A 20,703-nucleotide genomic window follows, 5' to 3' on the forward strand; every position below is an offset into this window, starting at 1 on the left:
CGATAGACTTCGACATACCGAGATATTGACATTCACATCCGTGAGATCGAGGTCCAGCTATATCAATCCGCACTCCGCATGCTTCGTATGTAGATGTATCGCTATTCGATATCATTGGGACTAACAACTGCTACGCTATGCAGCCCTGGCTGGCCATGCAGGTCCCGTTAACGCCCTCGCATCGCAGGAAGCCGTCGAGCTACGTACGGATATGTGTGTATGTATGTATGAAAAAGCCCGACAGCATGGTAAGGTCGGGCCACTTGGCTGGGCTATGCGCTGGCCTTGACCCACCTGTCCTTATTCGCCTCATCTTCCTCTTCTATAGGTACTGATATTCCCCTCCTCTTTGCTGTTCGTTGAGAGCCTCGGAAGCCTCATCACTGCTCAACAAACTTCAGTCTGGAACGGACATTCGCCGGCAACTCCTCCTCCGTAATGAGCCCAAGGCGTACGCAATCCGCCCAGAAGAAAAAGGCCCTCTCCTGCGAGTATCCAAGGTAGTCGAACGCATCCGCTTCCTCTTCCGCTTCCAGCTCCTCGTCAGGCACGCTGCCGTCCGGTGCTGTCACTACGTCCTTGGTCCCGTTGGTAAGTCCCGGAATCTTAGCCTGGATGATGCCCCAGACAACCCATTGAGCGCTGTTCGCAATTCGCCAGAGCCTCGTTTCTTCCAGGAGTTCCTTGATCCTCTTCTCCGACTCGGCCTCGCGACGGGCGTCCTCTTCTTTCCATCCGCCTGGTGGCACGCGGGCGTCCAACATGAAGTCCACGATGGAGTTTGTCGAGTTGGTGCTCTGTAGCATGCCGGGCGCAAGGGTGCCCGTGCCTGAGGCCGTTACAGATGGTGTTGATGCACCAGGTGCCGAAGGGAACTTCGGCTGGTGGTCCACGTAGGCCTTGATGAACCGCCGCTGCTGCTCGAGGGTTGGATACTTGGTGGTGTCGCAAATGTGGGGCGTGACAGGGTCGTGATAGTTGTAGGTCCATTCGGAGAAGTGGTTGGCAAACTCCAGGCCGGCCAAGTTCGCGCCGGCATACTCGAAATCGATGACGATCAACTGCTTGTGTTCGTTGGCGGGCTGCAGCAAAGGCGACTTCTTGTCGTCGGGCCGGATGCGCAGGATGTTGCCGTATTGAGTCTACTGTTGGTCAGTAATGTTTCTTGGGGGATAAACAGTGTATGGGATGGACAAACATCATTGTGGGCAAAGACCAGCTTTTCCCTGATTGTGTTAGGGCTGCCGTAGTAGTCCTCCAGGAACTTGCGGTACTTCTGAACCATCTGTCTGAAGACGGGCCACTCGACGCCGCAGACGAAACCCCTAGTCTTCCAAGTTTCCTTCTGACGAGTCGTCTTCTGAAGCTCGGCCGCAACCTGGTTGTCGAGGTACATGGCCGTCTTCTCAGCCTGATCAAGCCACTTATCCCAATTCCTCCAAACACCCGGGCCGTCATCCTTTTCATGCTCAAGGAGCTCAATGCCGTCATGGAGTTCCCTCATGCGCTTGGCGATTTGTCTGGACGTTTCGGGCTCGCGAAGATTCTCCGGCGTCAACGTGGTGGAGTTGAAGTACTGCTCGAAGCGGCCGTTCAGGAAGGTACCGAGCAACCGAGGACCAATCTTCTTTCTCGCCAGACGCTTGAGAACACCCAATTCGATTTCTCGATCGATCAAGTGCTCAACTTGCGGACCGTAAACTCTGAGCAGGAGTTTTTCCGGCTGTCTCTTACCCTCCTGCGGAGGCAAAACAGACTCAGGAGGTGGTGACACGACATACACAGCGTTCGTCAGCGCTCCGCTGAGTCTTTCAACAGAGATGGTCTCACCACCATTGAGCGGAATGCGCCTCCATCCCTTCAACCTAAGAGTGTGTGCCAGCTTGATGATCTCGTTCTTGAACGCGAGCCAAGCCTGCTTCTCCTTCTCTTCCCTACGGCTGGCCAGCGAAGGCGTGTCCTCGTTGCCCGCCTTACCACCCGAATAGCTCATGGTCTTCGAGTTGTCAAGAAACACGTCACAGCTGGGAACAACGACATCGCCGTCAAAGAACTCGGTGTCGGAAGAGGCCGTACGGGCAGGTGGTGCCTTCAGACTTCTCCTAGATCGTCTGCGTCCAAGACGGGGGCCCAGTTGCGGGACCTGATCAAGGCCGAGGGCAGACATGCCGTCATCGAGGATCTTCTGAAGTCGATCCAAAGAAACTTCGCTCGAGTCTGAACTGATGGAATCTGAACGAGGGCGAGTCGGCGAGGAGACGGTAGGCTCCCCGTTCACATGGATGGGCGGTGTCTTGCGTCGCCGCAAAACCTTGATAGTCTTCCTAGTTTCTCTCTTGGTCTTTTCATGCTGAATCCATTCCGCTACTTGGGCGACCAGTTTCTCACTGATCCCGTCTACTTTGTTACGGTGGCGACCTTGTGGACCATTTGCCGGAGATTCATCCATCGGGGCAGGTGATGCAGTCAGTACCGTCGGACTGCCTGAGTTGTCGATGGTCGCTTGGCTGGTGAGTGAGGCGAGTGAGGTTCTCGATGGGGTTGAGGGAGGAGCAGGTCGGCCACCAAGTCTTTTGGCAACGCCCGCAGAGAACTGTTTCTTAACGTGGTGCTCTTCAACTGGAGGAGTCTCAGGTTCCGCAATCTGCACAGCTACGCAAAGTTAACCACAAAGACTCTCTAACCCGGGTTGGACTGGACATTTATATACTGGAAATCTCTGAGATTGGCAAAATGAGCCTTGCCCACTCACCCCCATGCTTCCCTTTGTTGACACGACATGGGCTGAAATGCCCACATCGGCCCATTCATCTGATCCACATTGTGATACATGAGACGAACGACCCTCACACCCAGGCTGCCGTTTTAACCGCCGGGCTTGTCTGGTAGCGAGAGCTTATTCTTGGGGTGGCACACGATAAAGGGTGGCTCATTGTGCGGGCGCATCATGGGTCGTAAAACAAGTCTCAACAGAAAGAGGGGAGAAACAAAGAGATATGGAAGCACCAACCTTTGGCAGATGCGCCTGAAGAGGCCGCTCTGTCGCTGTCACCCTCATATTTGAGTGCCGAACGTCTGGGGTGGATCGCTGCCCTGTTGGTAGACCCGTTCACAGATCCGTTCACAGGTTCGTTCACAGATCCGTTCGCAGATCCATTCACAGATCCGTTGACAGAGGGTGGCGCCGACATGGTAGCGGACGGAACAGATGAAGGTTTTGTCCGATGCGGCGCTATGGTAAATGGCGGTCGCGGTGGTCCAGACGAAAACGATATGGCGTAATTGGGATCAAATGTAGGAGTTTCGACTCAAGATTATTCACGGACTTCTCAAGATGTGTCGTCTGCGACCTTCCGAGCCGATCCGTCTCGTTCTTTGCGCGGGGACTCCACACGAGTGGGATGATAGTCGGCGACCGGAGTGGGTAGTGTGTGCTGGGAGTGAGCCTGGAACGGGTTGCGTTTGCCGCCCTGGGCCCTGAAGATCACACCGGAGAAGAACTCGAAGAGGAAACCAACGCGGCCTTATTGATTATGTGTCTCGGTCAAGTACGTGAATGGTAAATATACTCCGATGTGAGACAGTCTGTCAAGGCAAAGATAATGACTAAGATGGCGAGGGCATGAAGTGTAGGTGGTTAGGTAGGTATAAGACGGTGCCTGGTTATGCGTTCGGGCTCCACGGTCCAACGATAGAAAGAGCTGGAGTGTGTGTAGAAGTATGGGATATCCCGTCTCATTCCTGTCCTTATCTACGACTGCCCAGCCGTGTTAGTCGTCCTCTATCCCTTTCGTATGACCATGGAAACAGGGAAGAGCAATTCCTCAACACACCAAATGAAAAAAATAAAAGATGGCATTTGGGGTAACTGCAAGGGCCTCGACGTGGGGGAACGTATCGCAGGAAAGAGCAAAAGAAATCCAGGACCCTTGCTCGTTGGCGCAGTAGGCGCAGCCAATGGTTGGAAAATGTTGGAAAGAAAAAGAGAACGGCGCGAATGGGACCCGGACCACTGCACTACGGTGACCCCACTGTCTACGGTACGCTCACCACAGATTCGGAACCGCGCACGTGCTGCCCATGACGTAAGACCCGATAAGATAGGGCAGGTTCCGTTGCCTATTCTACCCGAGTTAATATTTGTGCCACGGCCGCCACGCGACGTATTACCACATTCCGTTCTCCTGGCCCCTTCTACAAGTACTTCACACGTTCGACGGAATACCAAGCGTTGCCTATGATGCCATTTTAAGGTTGCCTTGCATGTCAAAGGCGTTAGTTCGTATCCCAACGGTTTGGTCAAACTCCTGGCCTGGTCATCGAGTCCGTCACGTCAGGCTCGTCTTGTTCTACCCAGAGCCCGAGACGCGCATAGGACTCCAAGGAAGTCTAAAGTGACAGCAGATCCGAGCTCATATCGAGTATATCTGTTCGAATATCCTGGCTTCGTGACACCAAGTTACCGGCATAGCTCCCCAACTTAAAGATCATTCAATATACAGGTCCCAAAATGGACTTATCGTACACGTTTTCTACACTCCGTTCCTTTTGTTTATACAAAGTCAGAGATCCGTCTATTCCTTCCTCCACTTACCATTCCAGTCCTTCATGTGGTCCAAGATAACCTTGGCGGCCTGGTCAGGCGAATGTTGGCGACCGAGCGCCTCAACAAAGTCACCCTCGGGATCCATCAGGTAAAAGTAGATGCTGTGATCGACAAGGTAGTCCTGACCGGGCTCGACCTTGGAAGGCGTGCTGAAGTAGACGCGGTACGCCTTGCACATGGCCTTGATCTGATCGTATGTGCCCGTCAGGCCGATGAACTTGGGGTGGAACTCGGCGAGGTACTCCTTGAGCACCTGGGGGGTATCGCGCGCAGGATCGCAGGTAACGAAAACGGGCTTGAGAGCACCGGGACGCTCAGCCTCCACCTTTTCGAACATGGCCGCCATCTTGTCGAGCTCCTCGGGGCAGATGTCGGGGCAGTGGCTGAAGCCGAAGTAGACCTACAAAGAAAGTACGGGACTTGATCAGCGAACTTGAACATGAAAGCGTAGGGGCATTGTATTGTAACGGTCTGGGTCGACATCAAACTTACCAGGGAATAGCGACCCTTGAGGTCCTTCTCTGTCATGGGCTTGCCGTTATGGTCGATCAGTTCGAACGGGCCGCCGACCTTTGGCCTGCCAACACCCTTGGTTGCATCGGCTATCCTCTTGCGCTGCATGCGCTGCTTCTCATGCTCAAAGTACCATAGCAAGCCGGCGCCGGTGAGAACGAAGAGAAGGCCGGCCTTCCAGGAAAAGGGCTGCCCGCAACAGTCGCTAGTGTCAGCTGATTGTTGTCGTAGGGAAATGTGTGAGGGCGGAAGACGGCCGTCTAGTGGACGACACGCAGACGTACTCCCGAACGGTATTTGCTCTTTGCTTCCTCGACGGTCTTGTAGGTTCTGCGTTGCGCCAATGGCTGTTGGGGCTGGACTTGGAGTCTCGGGACGGTAGGCCGGGTGGTTCTAGCTGTCGAGATGAACCGCTGGCATTGCCTCGCGGGGGTCCTGGAGAGAACACTGGAGAAGTTGCGCATGGGCGCAACGGCGGCGTGCGACATGGTTATTCGGACGGTGGTATTGTGGTGGCTGACAATAGGAACGGGGTCTCGAATGTTGCTTTGCGAAACCAGAGGCGGATCGGATGACAGATGACGGGGAGGTGACCCTGAGGGCTGACGGGGGAGCTCCGGAGCTTGCAGCGCAAAATCTCCCCACGCAATACGGGGGCGGCAGTCGGCACGGCCTGTGCTCAAGCTTCCAGGTCCCGTCCCGCGTCAGAAATAAAGTGGGCCCATGAAGCTCGGGGGTCGTCGGGTTGACACGCCATGCGCTTAACGAGTACTGCCAAGCTTTTGGTATGTTGTTAGACGTCTTTGGATCGCGCGTCCATTCAAACCACCTTCATCCCTATCCCGATCCCAAATTCTCACACCAGGGTCACTACCACTCAAGCAGTATTGCGCCTGAAGATAATACTCAAGCGTGTTTCCGGTTGGGTTTCTTTGTTTTGGCATTCAATTTGACATGAAGTTACCGTGCGTCGAAAATTAAGCACAAATCAGTGTTCTCTCTGCACTGCCGGACACCTGCTGGTTTTGATAACTGGTGCAATTCAGGTTCCAGGTTGGTACCTGCACCCATAGTTCGGGTGAACTGGCGGTAGCTGCCAACTGCCACTGCCACACAGGTTGAGTAACAACAATTGTTAGCATTTAAAATCGTACTACAAAATCTGTCAGGATGGCCTCCTCGTTTTCAAACTCCTTTACCCTTGAACCGGCCGCATCAGAGGCAGCAGCAGCAGCCAGCCCAACAACGGATGAAAGCGGGAGACAAAGCAGTCCTTCGGTCGCCGGGAGCGAGCAAACAACCAAGAGCACCAACACCAACATCAATAAGAACAAAATGGCTTTTTCATCCGCCTCTCACTATATCAACGATGATCTTTCACACCAAGGTGACCATCACCCCTACAATGACTCGGCAGCCCCCAGCAGCGACGAGGACGGCAATCATATAATGGGTAATGCCAGGTTCGGATCACCAGCAGCCATGGCCAAATTACAGACAGCATCATCAAAAATACCAAAGTCCAGGAGGCGGGGTACCGCGACCACCATTAAGGCACCTAGGCGGGCACGGGCAGCGGGCGGAGGGGCCAAGAAAGGCACGGCCAAGGGAGCAGCAACAATAGGAGGAGGCGGCGGATCCAGGAAGAAGACCGACACATCGATGACGACAACCCTACCCAACGAAATCGACGATGGCGGTAGCCTGGCCGGTAGCCTAGTCGGAGGGCAGGACGGAGGAGGAGGCAGCGGGATGAGCGAGTCCGACAGCGGCCCCTACTGTATCTGCGGTGGACCCGACAACCATCGGTTTATGATAGCATGTGACCGGTGCGAGGACTGGTTTCACGGCGAGTGTATCAACATGGACAAGTACACGGGTGAGAACCTGGTGCAGAGATACATCTGTCCCAGGTGCGAGATTCCCGATCGTGGCTTGGTCACTCGGTACAAGAAGATGTGCTCGCTCGATGGGTGCAACCAACCGGCGAAAATCTACGAGGATGCCAAGGAGGAACGCAGCATTTTCTGCTCGCCGGAACATTGCAACGCCTGGTGGGATCAGCTGGTTGCCACGCTGCCACGGACAAGAGAGGTGGGCATGGACAACTTGACAAGGCAGGAGTTTATGGGAATTTTGAATCCTCCAGAGACAAAGCCAGGCCATGGAGATCCGCCATGGCATCTTGGGGATGAACCTTTCGGTATGTGGCGCTCACATTGTTCATTCATCGGCCGCTTAACCTTCACACCATGCTAACCCACGACGAACCAGGCGTCCCTCCAAACTTCTGGAAAACCGCCGACCTGGGCGTAGTCCTGACCCCCGAAGAGCGGTCCATTCTCGACCGCTCCGCCGCCGACCGCTACGCGCTGGGCGAAGAGATTGGGCTCTGCAAGAAGATGCTCCAGCTGCTCGACATGGCGGTGAAGCGGCGGGAGGCGGCCGTCAAGGTGCGCGATGCGGCCTTCAAGGCGCGCGAGGCAGCCATCAAGGCGGAGAAGAACAACATAAAAGGCATCAAGGTGGAGAAGAAGAACAACAACAACATGAAGCCGGAGAAGAACACGACCAAGGACCTGTGCGGCTACGACACGCGGCTGGACACGGTGGGCGCCACCCATGCCTTTGGCGTTTTCTTGAAGAGCGAAGAGGGCGAGGCCATTTTCGCAAGGGGCCGGTTGGACGCGCCTCTGGATATGCAGGCTTTGTTGGCTTCGCAAGTCCGTGTTAAGCGCGAGGCCGGAGAAGATGATGATGATCACGATAATGAGGAAGAAGATGATGATGAGGATGATGGGAGTGTCGATGGTGGTGGTGTCAACGGCCGGGGCCACCGCAGCAACGGAATGAATGGTGTTGGTGGTTCTAAACTCGATCCCCTGACGGTGGGCATGTGCACCAAGAAGAAGTGCAAGACGCACTCTGGGTGGATGGGGATTCTTTCCAAGAATGTTAAGCACACCATGAAGGAACTGGCGGCGGACGCGAAGGAGAAGTTGGATACGGAGACGAGGGTTCGTGCCAACGCGGCGGGAAGGTATAGGAGGAAGATGAAGGAGGATAATAGGGTGGTGGTGCTTTATCACAGCTCCGATGAGGTGATGAGTGATGAGGATGAGGAGATGGGTGGCCAGTAAGTAAAATATCACACAGGGTGCGAGGCAGTCACTCGGAGAAGTTATTGTTATCATTCTTGGCCGCGGATATATGCATTTCTATGGCCGGGAAACAGACTATACTGAAACACTACCATTCACTTATACCCGGTCGCTGTGTGTTTCGCCCACATAGGGTGCCCTTATTACCGTTTTGGACAAAATGGGCCTAAAATCATAGCCATTAATGTCATATCTCCATTCGCCTACACAGTGTTCGTATTAGTGACGAAGACCGGGGTTCATGCCATACGGGAAAACATCGATGACTGTGTGAAGGGCTTCAACGTTTTGGGAATAACTTAGTACAGTCATTACAACACGAGTATGAGTCCGTTCTATTGACTGTTTCTAACCCGCCTCGTTATTGTTTCTTTGCCGACAAATATTCCTCGCAAAACGGCAGACTCGGGAAGGCACCCAGCCAACAGAACCTCCAGTCCTGGTGTCGAAGATCCTAGAGCTGGCGAGATGATGGAAGTCTTAGGACCGAGAACGGAGGGAAGATTGGCAGGCGAGAATTTTCCGCATCTGGTATAGAAAATAGGGTGCGTTCTCCTTGCACCATTCCCAGATAGGTGCGTAACTTGTTGCCTTTCGCACTCCTCCATCTTTACATTAATTATTTGAAACTGTCTAGTGGAAACATGAAGATAGCCATCGTTCCCCAACCATTTGCGTAACAGCTCCTTAGTAATATGACAGGGCTGTTATGGCAAATATTAAGTGAAAATATTATTGAACCCTTTGAAGTCAGAAAACATTGATAGCACAACACATGAAGGGGAAAAGACCAAGAAAGCTGACGGTAGTTGCTTGTGATATGGCACGGATCATACGATCTCGACTGGCACAGATTGATCTTAACGTAGGCAAGCAAGAATTCCGACATAGGGAGGGAACCTCGAAAAGAAATTGTCGGACCCGGAAGACTGTCGTTCATAGATATCTCCAAAATGATACCATTCAAAGTTCTCGATAAACGAATGGCACGACCCTTTAGCGATGGCCGAATTGTCCCCATCGATCCCTTCTGTGTAGTACCAATTGAGGTATTCACCACCTTCCTCAAGAAATTGAGAGCACACCTCGACAAACCGGGATCCGTCACCACCGTACCAAGCTTTTTGGTTACGGGTTGGCTCTCGCTTCTCTGTGGGCATATAATCCTTTGGCTTGAGGCGATAGTCAATAAGCCAAAGGGTCTGAACGGCCCCATTATCGGCAAAATGCATGACGGCATCATATATCATTTCGGATATGTGAGTTTTCGACTCCTTACTCCAGGTTGGATCAAACTCAATCGCAAGACCATTGCGTTCGCCGAAGCCGTAGAACCCCATTTTTGGCGACCAATGGGGAAAGCCAAGTTCGAGTTTCTGCCAGTACGAATCGTTACTATCTGGGGACCAGGCCGATGGGCGAATAATGAAGAGATCCTGATGCGGGAGGACAGTAAAGTAGTGCGGAAAGGTTTTGCTTTCAGCGGTAGGTTGCTCAGCTTTGCCGGTTCCTTCGGTGGCGGGCGAAAATGAAGCCGAGGAGGATGTCGATAGAAAGAATCCAGTCGCCGGCACCAGATGGGTATCAAGCCCCACATATGGGTATGGAGGATACTCGGGAGAAGGCGAGCGAGACGGGGATGGCTCGATCGGTGCAGGCGATGAAGAAATGTAAAAATCACGAGACCTCCTCCAGGCAATCCTCTGCATTGCTCGATAGTGCGGATAAGCCCACCTCTTCGGGTCCCACATTTGATGCTTAAAGGCCCTCTCCATTGCTGCTCTGGACTCTCTACAGGCAGTCCACAACCCCCCATCAACCAAGTATAATGACGGATTACCGGTCGGCCCGGACGACAATGTCCTCGCGGGAACGGCATTGTGAAGGAAGGTGTCGTCAGGCTCGTCAAAATGGGGCTCCAGAGAAATACGAGCGCAGTGTACGTCGTTTTCTTTGTATTTGGTGTCTTCTAAGCCTCGCTCCTCGACGCAAAAGACGTGCGCTCCAGGAAGGTCAAGTGGGCGGATAGAGAACTTCCATATCTCATTGCGAAGTTCCCAGGGTAGCCTCGGAAACGGGTGAAAGGTCGTGAGAGGGGCCATGGTAGGCGGCTGGCTTGAAGTTGACATTGTTTACTGACAAAACGATAGTGACATGGGTTGATATGAGGTTATCGGTTGCTGGGTCGATGTGATTTTGAAGTGAGCGGCTGTTGAATTCTCGCGCGGAGATATGGAGGGAGGTTTTGTCGACCTGGTAGCCTAGCCCTCTTGAATGTAAGCCTCGCAACATGCAGAATGTGAGAAGGGGTTGAAAGCGTGGACGAGGTAGAGAGGGAACGAGGAGATGATCGTGCGATGAGGAGAAGATCTCGCGACGAGGAGAAGATCGGGAGATGAAGAGGATGGAGAAGTCGCACGTTACCCGTCAGGTCGACAAAGTTGACCGTGTCTGATGGTGGGAGAGGAAGAGAGGAAAAGAAACCAAGGAAGGTGGGTGGAATGGGAAGAAACCAAGAAAAAGAAAAACCCTTGACCACGCAGCGGCTCATAACCAGGCGCATTTTTCGTGTGTAAACGGAAGGCGCGCCAGTTAACCACCACCTGCCTGTCTCGCTCGTATTTTTTTTTAAGTAAACTGGATGGTACGGCGTAATCACAGGAGTGAGAAAATAAAGAACAGACGGAAGGAATGACGTTGTACTTTCCCCCGTTGTGACTTCCCAATCGCTGTGTTTCCCGGCGAGAACCTCACTCTATGGGTAGCTGCCTAGTAGTCCATTTCCCCATGAGCGCACAGTAATGAGTGACTACATCTTATTAAATTTCATCCACGGCATCTACCATTTGTCATACATTCAACGAAAGAAACCATCCCATACTTTCCCCTCCAAGGCACGCGTGTACAGGCTCGCGGCCAAGGTGATGCAGTCATTCTTCTCTCCGTACGATCAAGTTCCTATAAGCCGTGAGGCCCGTCTTGCCCGTCTTTCCTGTGAGCGTACTGTGCAGTCATGGATGAGGGGGGAAAGAAAGCGACCAAGATAACGTGTACATTCCCGAATTTTGATTTTCCGGCTCTTGTCTCTGTTTCCAACGATGACCTCACTCCAGGAGGCATCCCATACCACAGAGCCATGAATGTCGACCGTAAATATTCCTTTGAAAATGAGCGGTGCTGTTTTCCCCCTACTCCACCGTCGATATCCAAAAAAAAAATCGAGAACTTAAAAACGACATACTCCGAAATCGCTACTTATGCTTCCTGATGACTTCCTAAAACGCCCAAATGATCTTCATAACATGTTTTTGCCGTTGGTCGCGGGACCTGGTTCCTTCTATTTGCTTCGTAACCTGGAGGATGTTCCTCCGATTTTCTGAGGTGTGTATGTCGGTATCGTTATTGTTGTTGTTGCCTTCCTTGGGATGAACTTGCGTATCATCGTCCTGTTTTGACTTTTCGTCCTTTTCCCATTGTTGGTGCTCTGGCCCGCAATATTACCCGTTGATGAATGGGTTGACATGAAACTCCATCTCGAGTCCCTGATTCCTCCCATTCTGGCTGGCTCAACTCCTCTGCCTCCCTGAACTCGAATGATGTCCATGACTGCGATGGGACGAGTGACGGTGTCCATGTCCATGACGGTCCCTGCGCGACGAGCCACTCCTTTCTAGCTCTCGCTCCAAGTCCTCAGCGCGCTGCCGAAACCCGGCCACGATCTCCCGAATGTGAGCTATGCGGTCAAAATCCAGCTCGAGCTCGTCGATCTGGGCCATGAGGGTGTGGTACCGCGCAATTTCCCGGTCGGCATTATCGACCAGGTTGCCGGCGCGGTCGTACACCTCCAGGTTAACCTGCTGGGACTGCTCTATTAGATACTCGAGCTGCTGCTGGATGCGCTGCATGACCCGGTCAAAGTGTCGGCCCAGGGCGGCCAGCGAGGATGGGTCCATGACGAGAAGGCCTTGGGACGAGGCCCGGCTTGCTGCGCGGGACGAGGTCGACCCGCCTCCGCCGCCGCCGCCCCCTGCGGCTGCCACTGTTTGTTGGCCATGTCGTAGCAGTTGTATCTCTTCATTGCTGAGTCCTAGTTGCGTGTCAGGCACGGCGTTCTCCGGGGCGTGTGAGGAGGTCGACATGACGGAGTAAGACGGCTATGGTACCCCAATCCCACGGTGGTATGTGTGACACGCCGCGGGGACCGGTGCGGTGCGGTTTGCGGATCCGAGAGGATCTGCTCCCCGCGTTAGAAAGGTATGTTATACCGGGAATTGGGGGATCGCGAATCGCGAACCGCGAACCGTGCTGGCTTCGTGGTGTGTTGTAAGCGAATGGACAATCCAAGGCCAGGAATGGCTAGCGTCCGGCGCGGGCGGAAATCGGTAGGTCGGCAGAGTGTATGATACGATTGGGCTCGGGGCTCGGACACGGTATCGTGGACTTCGGCGTCCAATCGCGAAAGGGGGCCGAAGTCCCACCGGGGGGCACACGGCGCAACGCGGATCTTTTTGGCAGAACGTGGAAAGTTCTCGGTCTCGATCTTGAAAACTCGGTATCTTCCACACATGGAGGTCGGATTTTGCCGCAAGGTACCTCTAATGCGCCAAACCGCTGTTTACCGAGGGACCCCGGGGGTCGGCGCTGCGGGGTAAACGTAGCAGAGGTAGTCTTTCCCTTTGGACGGCGTCGGCACAACGCTCGTCTTGAGCCTCGACACTGTTGGCACTTGCTGGTTCCCACGGATTCACAGGGCGCCACCACTATTTTGAGCGTCGTCGCCGTCTGTTGCGCGCGCGGCTTCATTGTCCTGTCTCGCGATGGGAAGCAAATTCGTCTCTAGGTGCGCATCCCAATCGAGCTCATCAGAAGCAAGCAAGGCCCGGTTGGGAGTGACAGTAGCGCTCGGCGAGAATGGGGGGTTCGATGCGACGAACAATGTAACGAGGATGGCCGTCAGGGTCGGAATCGGGTTCGGGGGTCGGTGTGAGTGCTCAATTGTCTTCCCTCCCTCCCTCCCTCCTCCTCCTCCTTCTTGTTGGTGATACACAATCCGAAGGGAGCCGCTGAAGCTGCTGCCCTCCACCAAAATCCCGCGCTCTTTGAAGAATGTGATGGTGTCGGCACACCCTAAGCTTCCTTCTTGTCGGATATAAAAGGTTAAGTAGGGTGGCGGGATCTGACGCCGTCAGCGAACCTGGTCGTCTTTTCACGCCTGCATACCGTTTTGTTGTCTGCCTTCCCGGACAATCTGCGACGCGCTCCGAGACATGCACAGCGTTTCCCGTCTGGGGTGAAGATTGAGAAAGTCTTGACGGCCCCGGCTTTGGGCAGGTCTAGAATACCGGCGACGGCCTCTGTCTGTTTTTAAGTCCCTCGAATGGGCGTTCGAACCAGAAACAACTGCGCGCCTCCATGGACAGCAATTGATTGACAGGTACCGGTGAATGGCGAACCGAACGAAACAGGTAGGTAGTTAAAAAGGTGTGTGTTGATCGGTCAGACAAAGATTAGACAGCCCCCTTGTTTGATACACCGTCGGCTGCCAAGTCCCTTATTACCACAACTTGAGGGGTGTCAGCCAGCCAACCTTTCTTTGTGCGCTTTCTCAGGCCGGCATTAAACTTTAAACATCTGGCAAACGTTCTCTGAGTGAGTGCCCATGAACGGATGGAATCATCTTTGGTTGCATCAACGCATCCGATCAAAGCACGACACAAGATCAACCTTGAGGCTGATCCTCATCATGACATCAACCTCTGTGCGCCACATCTGGACCCTCGCACGCCTTGTCTAGGTATACGAGCGATTAGACATTCGCAGAGCCTCGGGTTTTCAACGTGACCTGTTAACCCGAATACCATCGGTATCGTCGTGGTGAAGTGCCCTTTGCGTCCTCAAACGGGACAGGCGGAGCGCCCCCTTCCGAGGTCAGCGGCACCCCAGACCATGAGGATGCGCAATCACAGAGGCCTTGATGGGAGAGGTACAGGAACATTGGTTAGTTTTCCCGTCCAGCCCGGCGGACGTACCTCCATGGATCCAGTCAAATATCTTGGGTACGCAGAGCGCCTCGTTCTCATGTTGTCCGACTATGGTTCATGCCGGCTTGGTTACACCGGTGGCCCAAGAACAGCAGACAAAGCGCATGTACTTGGGACTGCTGTGTAGCTCCATAGGTACGAAGCAAAACGAGCGGTGCAGGGCGAGAAGGGGAAATTGACTTTTTTTTTTTTCATAAACCCAGGTCAAGGTATCGACGTCAAGCGATGCGACGCCGCATGCAAAGCTATCGGGCTGGCGGCAGTCACTTCCTCCTCTTCCGGGTCAGTCACTGTTCAAAACCCATGATGAGATCTTGACCCGGGTTGCTCCTTTCGAAGATATAAAATGAGAGTATCTGCTCCTTCTCCCGGGGGAAGTCATGTTGGGTCTTTCCCTGTTAGTACCTAGACTTGACTTCCCAGACCATCATCACTCGGCTGTCCGCTTGGAGATCCTCCGAACCGTATAACATTATGTGGTCATTATCAGAACTGGCCGTCTTTGGCCTGAGTATCTTGTCGGCCTCGGCCACTATCCTACAAAACGGCCAGCCACGGATAACCAACTTCCCCGACACTCGGATCGACCCGTTGTCATACTCGCTCACTACGTATCCACGGAATGCTAGCGAGATCTCTTACAAGGGGCGTTGGGACTCCAAATATGTCTCTTGGTGGTCGTAAGTTGTATGTTTACCTTTACCACCAATCAAGCACTGATGGTCGTATAGCGCCCCCGGGATCAAGTTCGGATATACCGGGCAAACAGTGGCAGTCACTTTCGGAAACTGGACCAGTGATGGAGTTCTTGTTGGGTATCGTATTTCGGGCCTGGATTGGATCTTCACCAACGTCACGGCGGGTGGTACACATCTTTTTGTGTCTCCAGAGACCCCGGGGTCGGACTTGACGGTGCCCATCAGTCCCTCCACATTCGAGTTGCGAGTGACGAACTGGGCCTACGGGATCCAAATCGAGTCCATCCATGTTGCTAAGGGCGAGAAACTGATCAAGATTCCTGACTATGGTCGTCGTATCGAGGTCATTGGTGACAGTCTTGCTTCGGGCATGTATACCTCGTACGAAGGACTATCAAGCTGGGCATAGTAAGTCGGGCTTCCTTCATATGGATGTGATAATGTCCTGGAGAGTGGTTTCACGCAGAAATCCCAGTGACAGGCATCGACCTTAGAGTTGCAGACATCATGGGAAACAAACTGACATATGAAAATAGCGGACTTAGTGCTGGACTAGGCAACACAGAGTATAGTATAACCGCATATCCAGGCATCTGCGCGGCAGATCAGGACTGCTGGGGTAACCCTCACGGGCAGGTCCATCAATGGTTTTATACATCGGATACAAGCTACAGAGCCTCTGTCATGTATGGAGGTACGTTTGGAACCTTTCTGTGTCCTTTAAGACCCTAAGACAGGTCCCGTGTGTGAATAGAGCTGACATCTGTTCCAGACAAGCCCGAACCGTGGGACTTCAGCAAGCGTCCCGCTGCCGACATAGTCGTCATCAACATTGGCACCAACGACCAAAACTCGCACAACAACGTTTCCACAACTACCTACATCAACGCCCTGACGAAGATTATCCAAGGAGTCCATGGCAAGTGGCCCAAAGCCCAAGTCGTAGTCATGGTACGTCTAGCTCCGCATCAGCAACTCCTTTCCCTCCCTTGCGTACACCACTCATAGATAGTCTCTTCTAGTCACTCTGGCTCGGATTCTACCAATCCGGCAACACCTACCTCCCCAACGCGCCCCAGGGTTTCGTCAACGAAATCTACCAGATGTACAAGTGGTTCAGCTCGGACGACTACCTCCGAAACCCGATCGTATACGACGGAGTGACCAAGAAGGCATCGAAGACCGGCAAGAGGACCAAGCCGTTCGTGCACTACTTCAACACCACGGGCATCATGCAACACAATGATATCGGCCCACAGTGGCATCCTACGGATGTGGGAGCTATCAAGGTCGCCAGTCATTTGCAGCAGTTCATCAGGATGACTTTTGGGTGGGAGTTTGATGCTACTGGGCCTGAGTGGGTTTCTCTTTGTTTTCTTTAAATCCCTATAAACCTGCGGACCGCCTGAGATGCTTACATTACTGACTGACACTTTCTCTTCATTGTAGGATTTTCCACGAGACGGAGTATTGGAATGATGAGCCTGGGTATTAGTCTAACGCGTACACGTATGACCAGGAGGGGTCGTCACGAAGGGCTGCTTGTTGGCCGTCTCTAGGAGCTCTCACGCTCATCATCTGCCTTTCATTGTGTTTACACGCAAACTCCTTCTTTCAGTGTGTGTCGGCCTCGCGGTTTGAGTTCTGGGTCAGTAGGGTATCAATCCTATGCGGCTCAGCCATCCCAAACATAACGGATTCTCTTTGCAAAGGCTTCACATCCTTGCTGCCACAAACGGACTGGACTCGAAGGCAGAACATGAGTAGTAACGACGATCATGATAGACTACTACATGGTTAATCGGTAGAACATAAACATATCACGATAACAACTCAAGAGTTTGGCGCTCGTAGTTGAGGCCGGTTGGTAAATGCCACCACTCACATATCTGATGAGCTGCACCACAGCCGATTTACAACAACCTGTTAGTAGAACTGACACCAATCGCTCTATGACCTGGTGAAAAGGTTAAGAAGTTACAGGCCAAAGATGAAGAGAAATGATCATCATTAAATGAGAACATTGTAAAGGATTTCCATGCCGCTGACTGCTATCCAGTCCTACACTGAGATTCATGTTTCGGTTCACTCTTACCCTCTATCCTAGTGTTGTCTTTCATTGTCTTCCCCTTTCCTCCCTTTTTCTTCTTCACTACGGAAAATCTTCCCAACCATACCAATTATTCATTACCTTACATCTCACGTCCATCCCCTTTACAAACATCCAGCACCGTAAATATTTATCGTAATTCACACTCGCTCGCTCGCTAGGTACACTCTTGTCCATCGCTAGTGTCCATCAACTCCCGTCATTGCCTGGTGTAGTGTACGATACCTCATATCTCCCGCGGAAAGGAGACAACCCGACTGGTCTGGTCGATAACCTCGTTAACGTTAACGCTACCGGCCGTAACGTTTCGAACAGATTTTCAACTTCATCACACATCACATTCTGATGAAAGCAAAAGCACAAACGCCTCTTGATATCTAGGCTCAAGCCACGTACACTAGAGAATGGAGGTTGAGATCCTTCCTAAGGCTGTATTCCAACTTCCACAATGAATGGACGCCCGGAACGGACAGCCAGTCGAATCACACACACACATACCGCACAGGATGCATTCCATTCCCATCTGTTTCAACCTCCTCATCGGTAAGCAAAAAACAAAACCCCCAAAAAACCACGTATGCTAAAAACAAAGGGGAGTCGCTCGGGAGTGAGGTGAAACGGGCAAGTTAACAGTGATCTTCACATCCCCTTCCATTGTCTGTAAACCTATTCTTACACTCACCTGCAACTTCAACTTCAAACTTACACAGTCCCAAACGTCGGCGTGTGTAGGTATGTTCAAACTGGATCCGGGTCCGGGTCAACTTCCGGAAATTCGGAACGACATGGATGGGATTGGACTGGATTTTTAAAGAGATAATGCACCTGACTTCGTGGCTTTCTTTATTCTTCTCACATTGTGATTCCCATCCTCTATAGTGCGCCATTGTCCCAGGGCCCATCTCATCACGTCTGTCGAATCGATGTCGACGTGGGTGTCTACGATCTAGAGGTACGTGATGTTTTCGATTCCAACAAAGGTCCAGCATGTACACTTCTCCCTTTTGATTGGTACTTGCTTACACTTTCAACTATGTACGTACGTAGGTACCTATGTATCTGTATAAGTCGGTACTCTACGCAGTAGCGTGCATACTTTAACGTACTCACATCGTGAGTGAGTATGGAATAACTGTTGATCCCGTCGTGACCAAACTTCATTTTCCTAGGAGGTTTCTTCTCTTTTCCTCCCATTTTCCTCCGGCCTGGACATTTTGTAAAAGGGCATTGCCTTGAACCGGCTCTTGTGAGGGGACCCAGTACCGGCAATGAAGACCATTGAAGGCGGGATAGAGATCCTCTGGTGATCAACCTCAAAATACCACGTCGATCGGATATTGAAAGTAGGTAGAGTACGTACGTTAGTCGGAGGTAGGTAAATACTGTATTAGGTAGAAGCACTGTATGTAAATGATTAACAGTCCCAAAAATACCGACAGGACTTACTTACCTTCCTCCCTGCACTGGCCAGAGGCCAGTCGGTATGTAGTGTAATGTCTAGAGCCATGATATCCTCGGACGGATGTGGGGGTGACAGTGGCACTTTCTTTTCTTTCTTTGAATTGTTGATCGCTGTTGATGATGTTGCTGATACTCGATAATTTCAATCATGTCAACAAGATATGTCCAATTGCTCGGAAATGTACAGTGTAAATGGGGGCGCACCTCCGTCGTGGTGATGATTTGATAATGTGCTCCATGTCTGGTTCGCCCCATCCCTGTAGGTAGTAGTGTAGGTAGTATCCCAGAGTCTGCGCGTCACCCGGGTCGTCGTCGTCGGCGGCGGCGGCGGCGGCGGCGGCGTCGAGTCTCGATGCCCCAAGGGTACGAGAAAAGGAAAGAAAATGGTACGATTTCCGTATCCCACTCCCACTTTCCCCCGTCAATTCGGCATCGAAAGCTTGGTGGGTCTGCCTGGCGAACATGCCTGTCTTCAGTTATTTTCAAACCTTATACGGTACGGTATCGTATCCCTAACCTAACCTGGTCAGTACCTACCTACCTACCTCCATCTGTGGACAGAAATAAATACCTAGCAAGTATTCATTTGCCGGCCTCTCGGGCCGTTGAAAGGGGTCCTGGTCTTTGGTGACATCCGAATTGTAGCGGTCAAGCCACGCAGGGCAAATGATTTGCATATGATTTTTGGCATGGTACGATGGCTGTTTCGGCTCGGGAGGAGCCTTGTAATGGAGCGAATCCGGCCCAGTCCATATGAAATTCTCAACGTATAGTAGGTAGTCAGACATAATTCTCGGAGAGCAAGGGAGTAAAAAAAAGAAAAGCAGCAATACATAACCCCCTTCATGCCTCCTGACGCAGTTGGAGAGGTACAGGGACAAGGGCAAGGGAGCTTCAGAGGACAAGACAGGGCAAGTAGGGCAACCGACCGAATCGAACCGACGACCCTTGTTGAGGTGACAGTCTCGATTTCCTAGAAGCTCATCAATGAATGAATGGCCAACCACCGGGTCAAAGTGGGAGAGAGTGGAATTGAGGGGGGAGGGGTTGTGATGAAGCAATGTGAGTTCTTGGGGCAGACAAAACACGGTTGGAAAAAAAAAGGAGAAAAAGAAAGGAATGAGATGGGGAAAAATAAGGTGAAACAGAAAGACGTTACGCTATCAACGGCGCCTAGCGTAGCGTACGATTTTAGTGCTGGACGAGTGGATCGTTAGGGGGGTTTTAAACGACAAGCTAAACTCGATAAACAGACTGACACGGAGAATGACCCCAAGAAAAAGAAAAAATATTAGGAAAAAGTAACAAAGCTATCGATGGACCAAAACGGGGTATGAGCACAAGGATGTGTTTGACAGTCGTCGTTATGACTGGTAGGCTTCCACCACCCTAAGCTATAGTCAACCTTTGATATAGAGTAACAATAACCAGTCGAAAAGGAGCCCATCCGTATTCCGAACTTACACCGCATCTCTGAGCTATTGGCCATTTGCTGTGTGATAAGACGACATGAACAGCAAGCAGTTAGGGTTGCCTACTGACCTTGTCTTTCCAATGTTGCTCTGGTAGGTCTTCATGGGATATTAGTAACCCAAATCTTGGATGTCTATCATCGGAAGGGCGCCGGCTGCCTCTGTATCAACCTCTCTAGTCAGACTTGCTCTTTCTGGAAGCACCGCTTCACAGAACAGACTATACTCGCATCGAATACGCATACAGCATTGGTGAAAGATCAAGAAAACCCTCCTGGTGGCCTTTCGCGGGCAAGGAGACTTGAACACGGCAACGCGGTAACGCGGTATCACGGTTGCCCCGGAGTTTCTCCCGGGGCGGTCACAGGCAGGGACATGGATGTACATACATGTACACCCAGTACCTGAACTCCCACTTGTTCCGAGATGAACCAGCATAATTGCCGATGCCGAGCCTAGATCACGATACCTACATTTTCAATGAGGCTGTTATTGACGCTGGTGGGGGTTGATTTCACTCCAGTTTCTTTCCTTGCCTAAAAAGGTACCCTGTGGCTACTGAACTTCAAAAACCTATGTGGGACAAAAGCTGGTGATGATGCCTTGACGAAGAAGTGAGAACGTTTGGAATTGGCATGCAG

The 20,703-nt window shown here is 52.2% G+C and overlaps 6 protein-coding genes across 6 annotated transcripts; 2 read left to right on the forward strand and 4 right to left on the reverse strand.

The window, feature by feature from the left end:
* Positions 1-71: 71 nt before the first annotated feature.
* On the reverse strand, positions 72-3,875 carry SMAC4_12598 (uncharacterized protein). The gene is made up of 3 exons (XM_003348356.2): positions 3,011-3,875; positions 1,199-2,652; positions 72-1,142 (listed from the first exon to the last, which is right to left on the reverse strand). The coding sequence occupies exons 1-3, from the start codon at positions 3,189-3,191 to the stop codon at positions 381-383; spliced, it is 2,397 nt and encodes a 798-aa protein (XP_003348404.2). The 5' UTR covers positions 3,192-3,875; the 3' UTR covers positions 72-380.
* A 593-nt stretch (positions 3,876-4,468) lies between these two features.
* Positions 4,469-5,757, reverse strand: SMAC4_02901 (uncharacterized protein). The gene is made up of 3 exons (XM_003348357.2): positions 5,404-5,757; positions 5,099-5,308; positions 4,469-5,006 (listed from the first exon to the last, which is right to left on the reverse strand). Exons 1-3 carry the CDS (start codon positions 5,605-5,607, stop codon positions 4,575-4,577), a joined length of 846 nt encoding a protein of 281 aa, XP_003348405.1. The 5' UTR covers positions 5,608-5,757; the 3' UTR covers positions 4,469-4,574.
* A 58-nt stretch (positions 5,758-5,815) lies between these two features.
* Positions 5,816-8,486, forward strand: SMAC4_02902 (uncharacterized protein). The gene is made up of 2 exons (XM_003348358.2): positions 5,816-7,322; positions 7,394-8,486. The coding sequence occupies exons 1-2, from the start codon at positions 6,290-6,292 to the stop codon at positions 8,257-8,259; spliced, it is 1,899 nt and encodes a 632-aa protein (XP_003348406.1). The 5' UTR covers positions 5,816-6,289; the 3' UTR covers positions 8,260-8,486.
* Positions 8,487-9,140: 654 nt separating this feature from the next.
* Positions 9,141-10,382, reverse strand: SMAC4_02903 (uncharacterized protein; the record flags this gene model as incomplete). The annotated part of the gene is made up of 1 exon (XM_003348359.1): positions 9,141-10,382. One exon carries the CDS (start codon positions 10,380-10,382, stop codon positions 9,141-9,143), a length of 1,242 nt encoding a protein of 413 aa, XP_003348407.1.
* Positions 10,383-11,846: 1,464 nt separating this feature from the next.
* On the reverse strand, positions 11,847-12,419 carry SMAC4_02904 (uncharacterized protein; the record flags this gene model as incomplete). The annotated part of the gene is made up of 1 exon (XM_003348360.1): positions 11,847-12,419. One exon carries the CDS (start codon positions 12,417-12,419, stop codon positions 11,847-11,849), a length of 573 nt encoding a protein of 190 aa, XP_003348408.1.
* Positions 12,420-14,518: 2,099 nt separating this feature from the next.
* Positions 14,519-16,999, forward strand: SMAC4_02905 (uncharacterized protein). Its single transcript, XM_003348361.2, has 6 exons — positions 14,519-15,001; positions 15,053-15,427; positions 15,556-15,713; positions 15,792-15,970; positions 16,042-16,376; positions 16,469-16,999. Exons 1-6 carry the CDS (start codon positions 14,796-14,798, stop codon positions 16,512-16,514), a joined length of 1,299 nt encoding a protein of 432 aa, XP_003348409.1. The 5' UTR covers positions 14,519-14,795; the 3' UTR covers positions 16,515-16,999.
* The last annotated feature ends 3,704 nt before the right edge of the window (positions 17,000-20,703 follow it).

The sequence above is a fragment of the Sordaria macrospora genome, chromosome 1 (assembly GCF_033870435.1).
Source record: "Sordaria macrospora chromosome 1, complete sequence".
Lineage (NCBI taxonomy): Eukaryota > Fungi > Ascomycota > Sordariomycetes > Sordariales > Sordariaceae > Sordaria > Sordaria macrospora.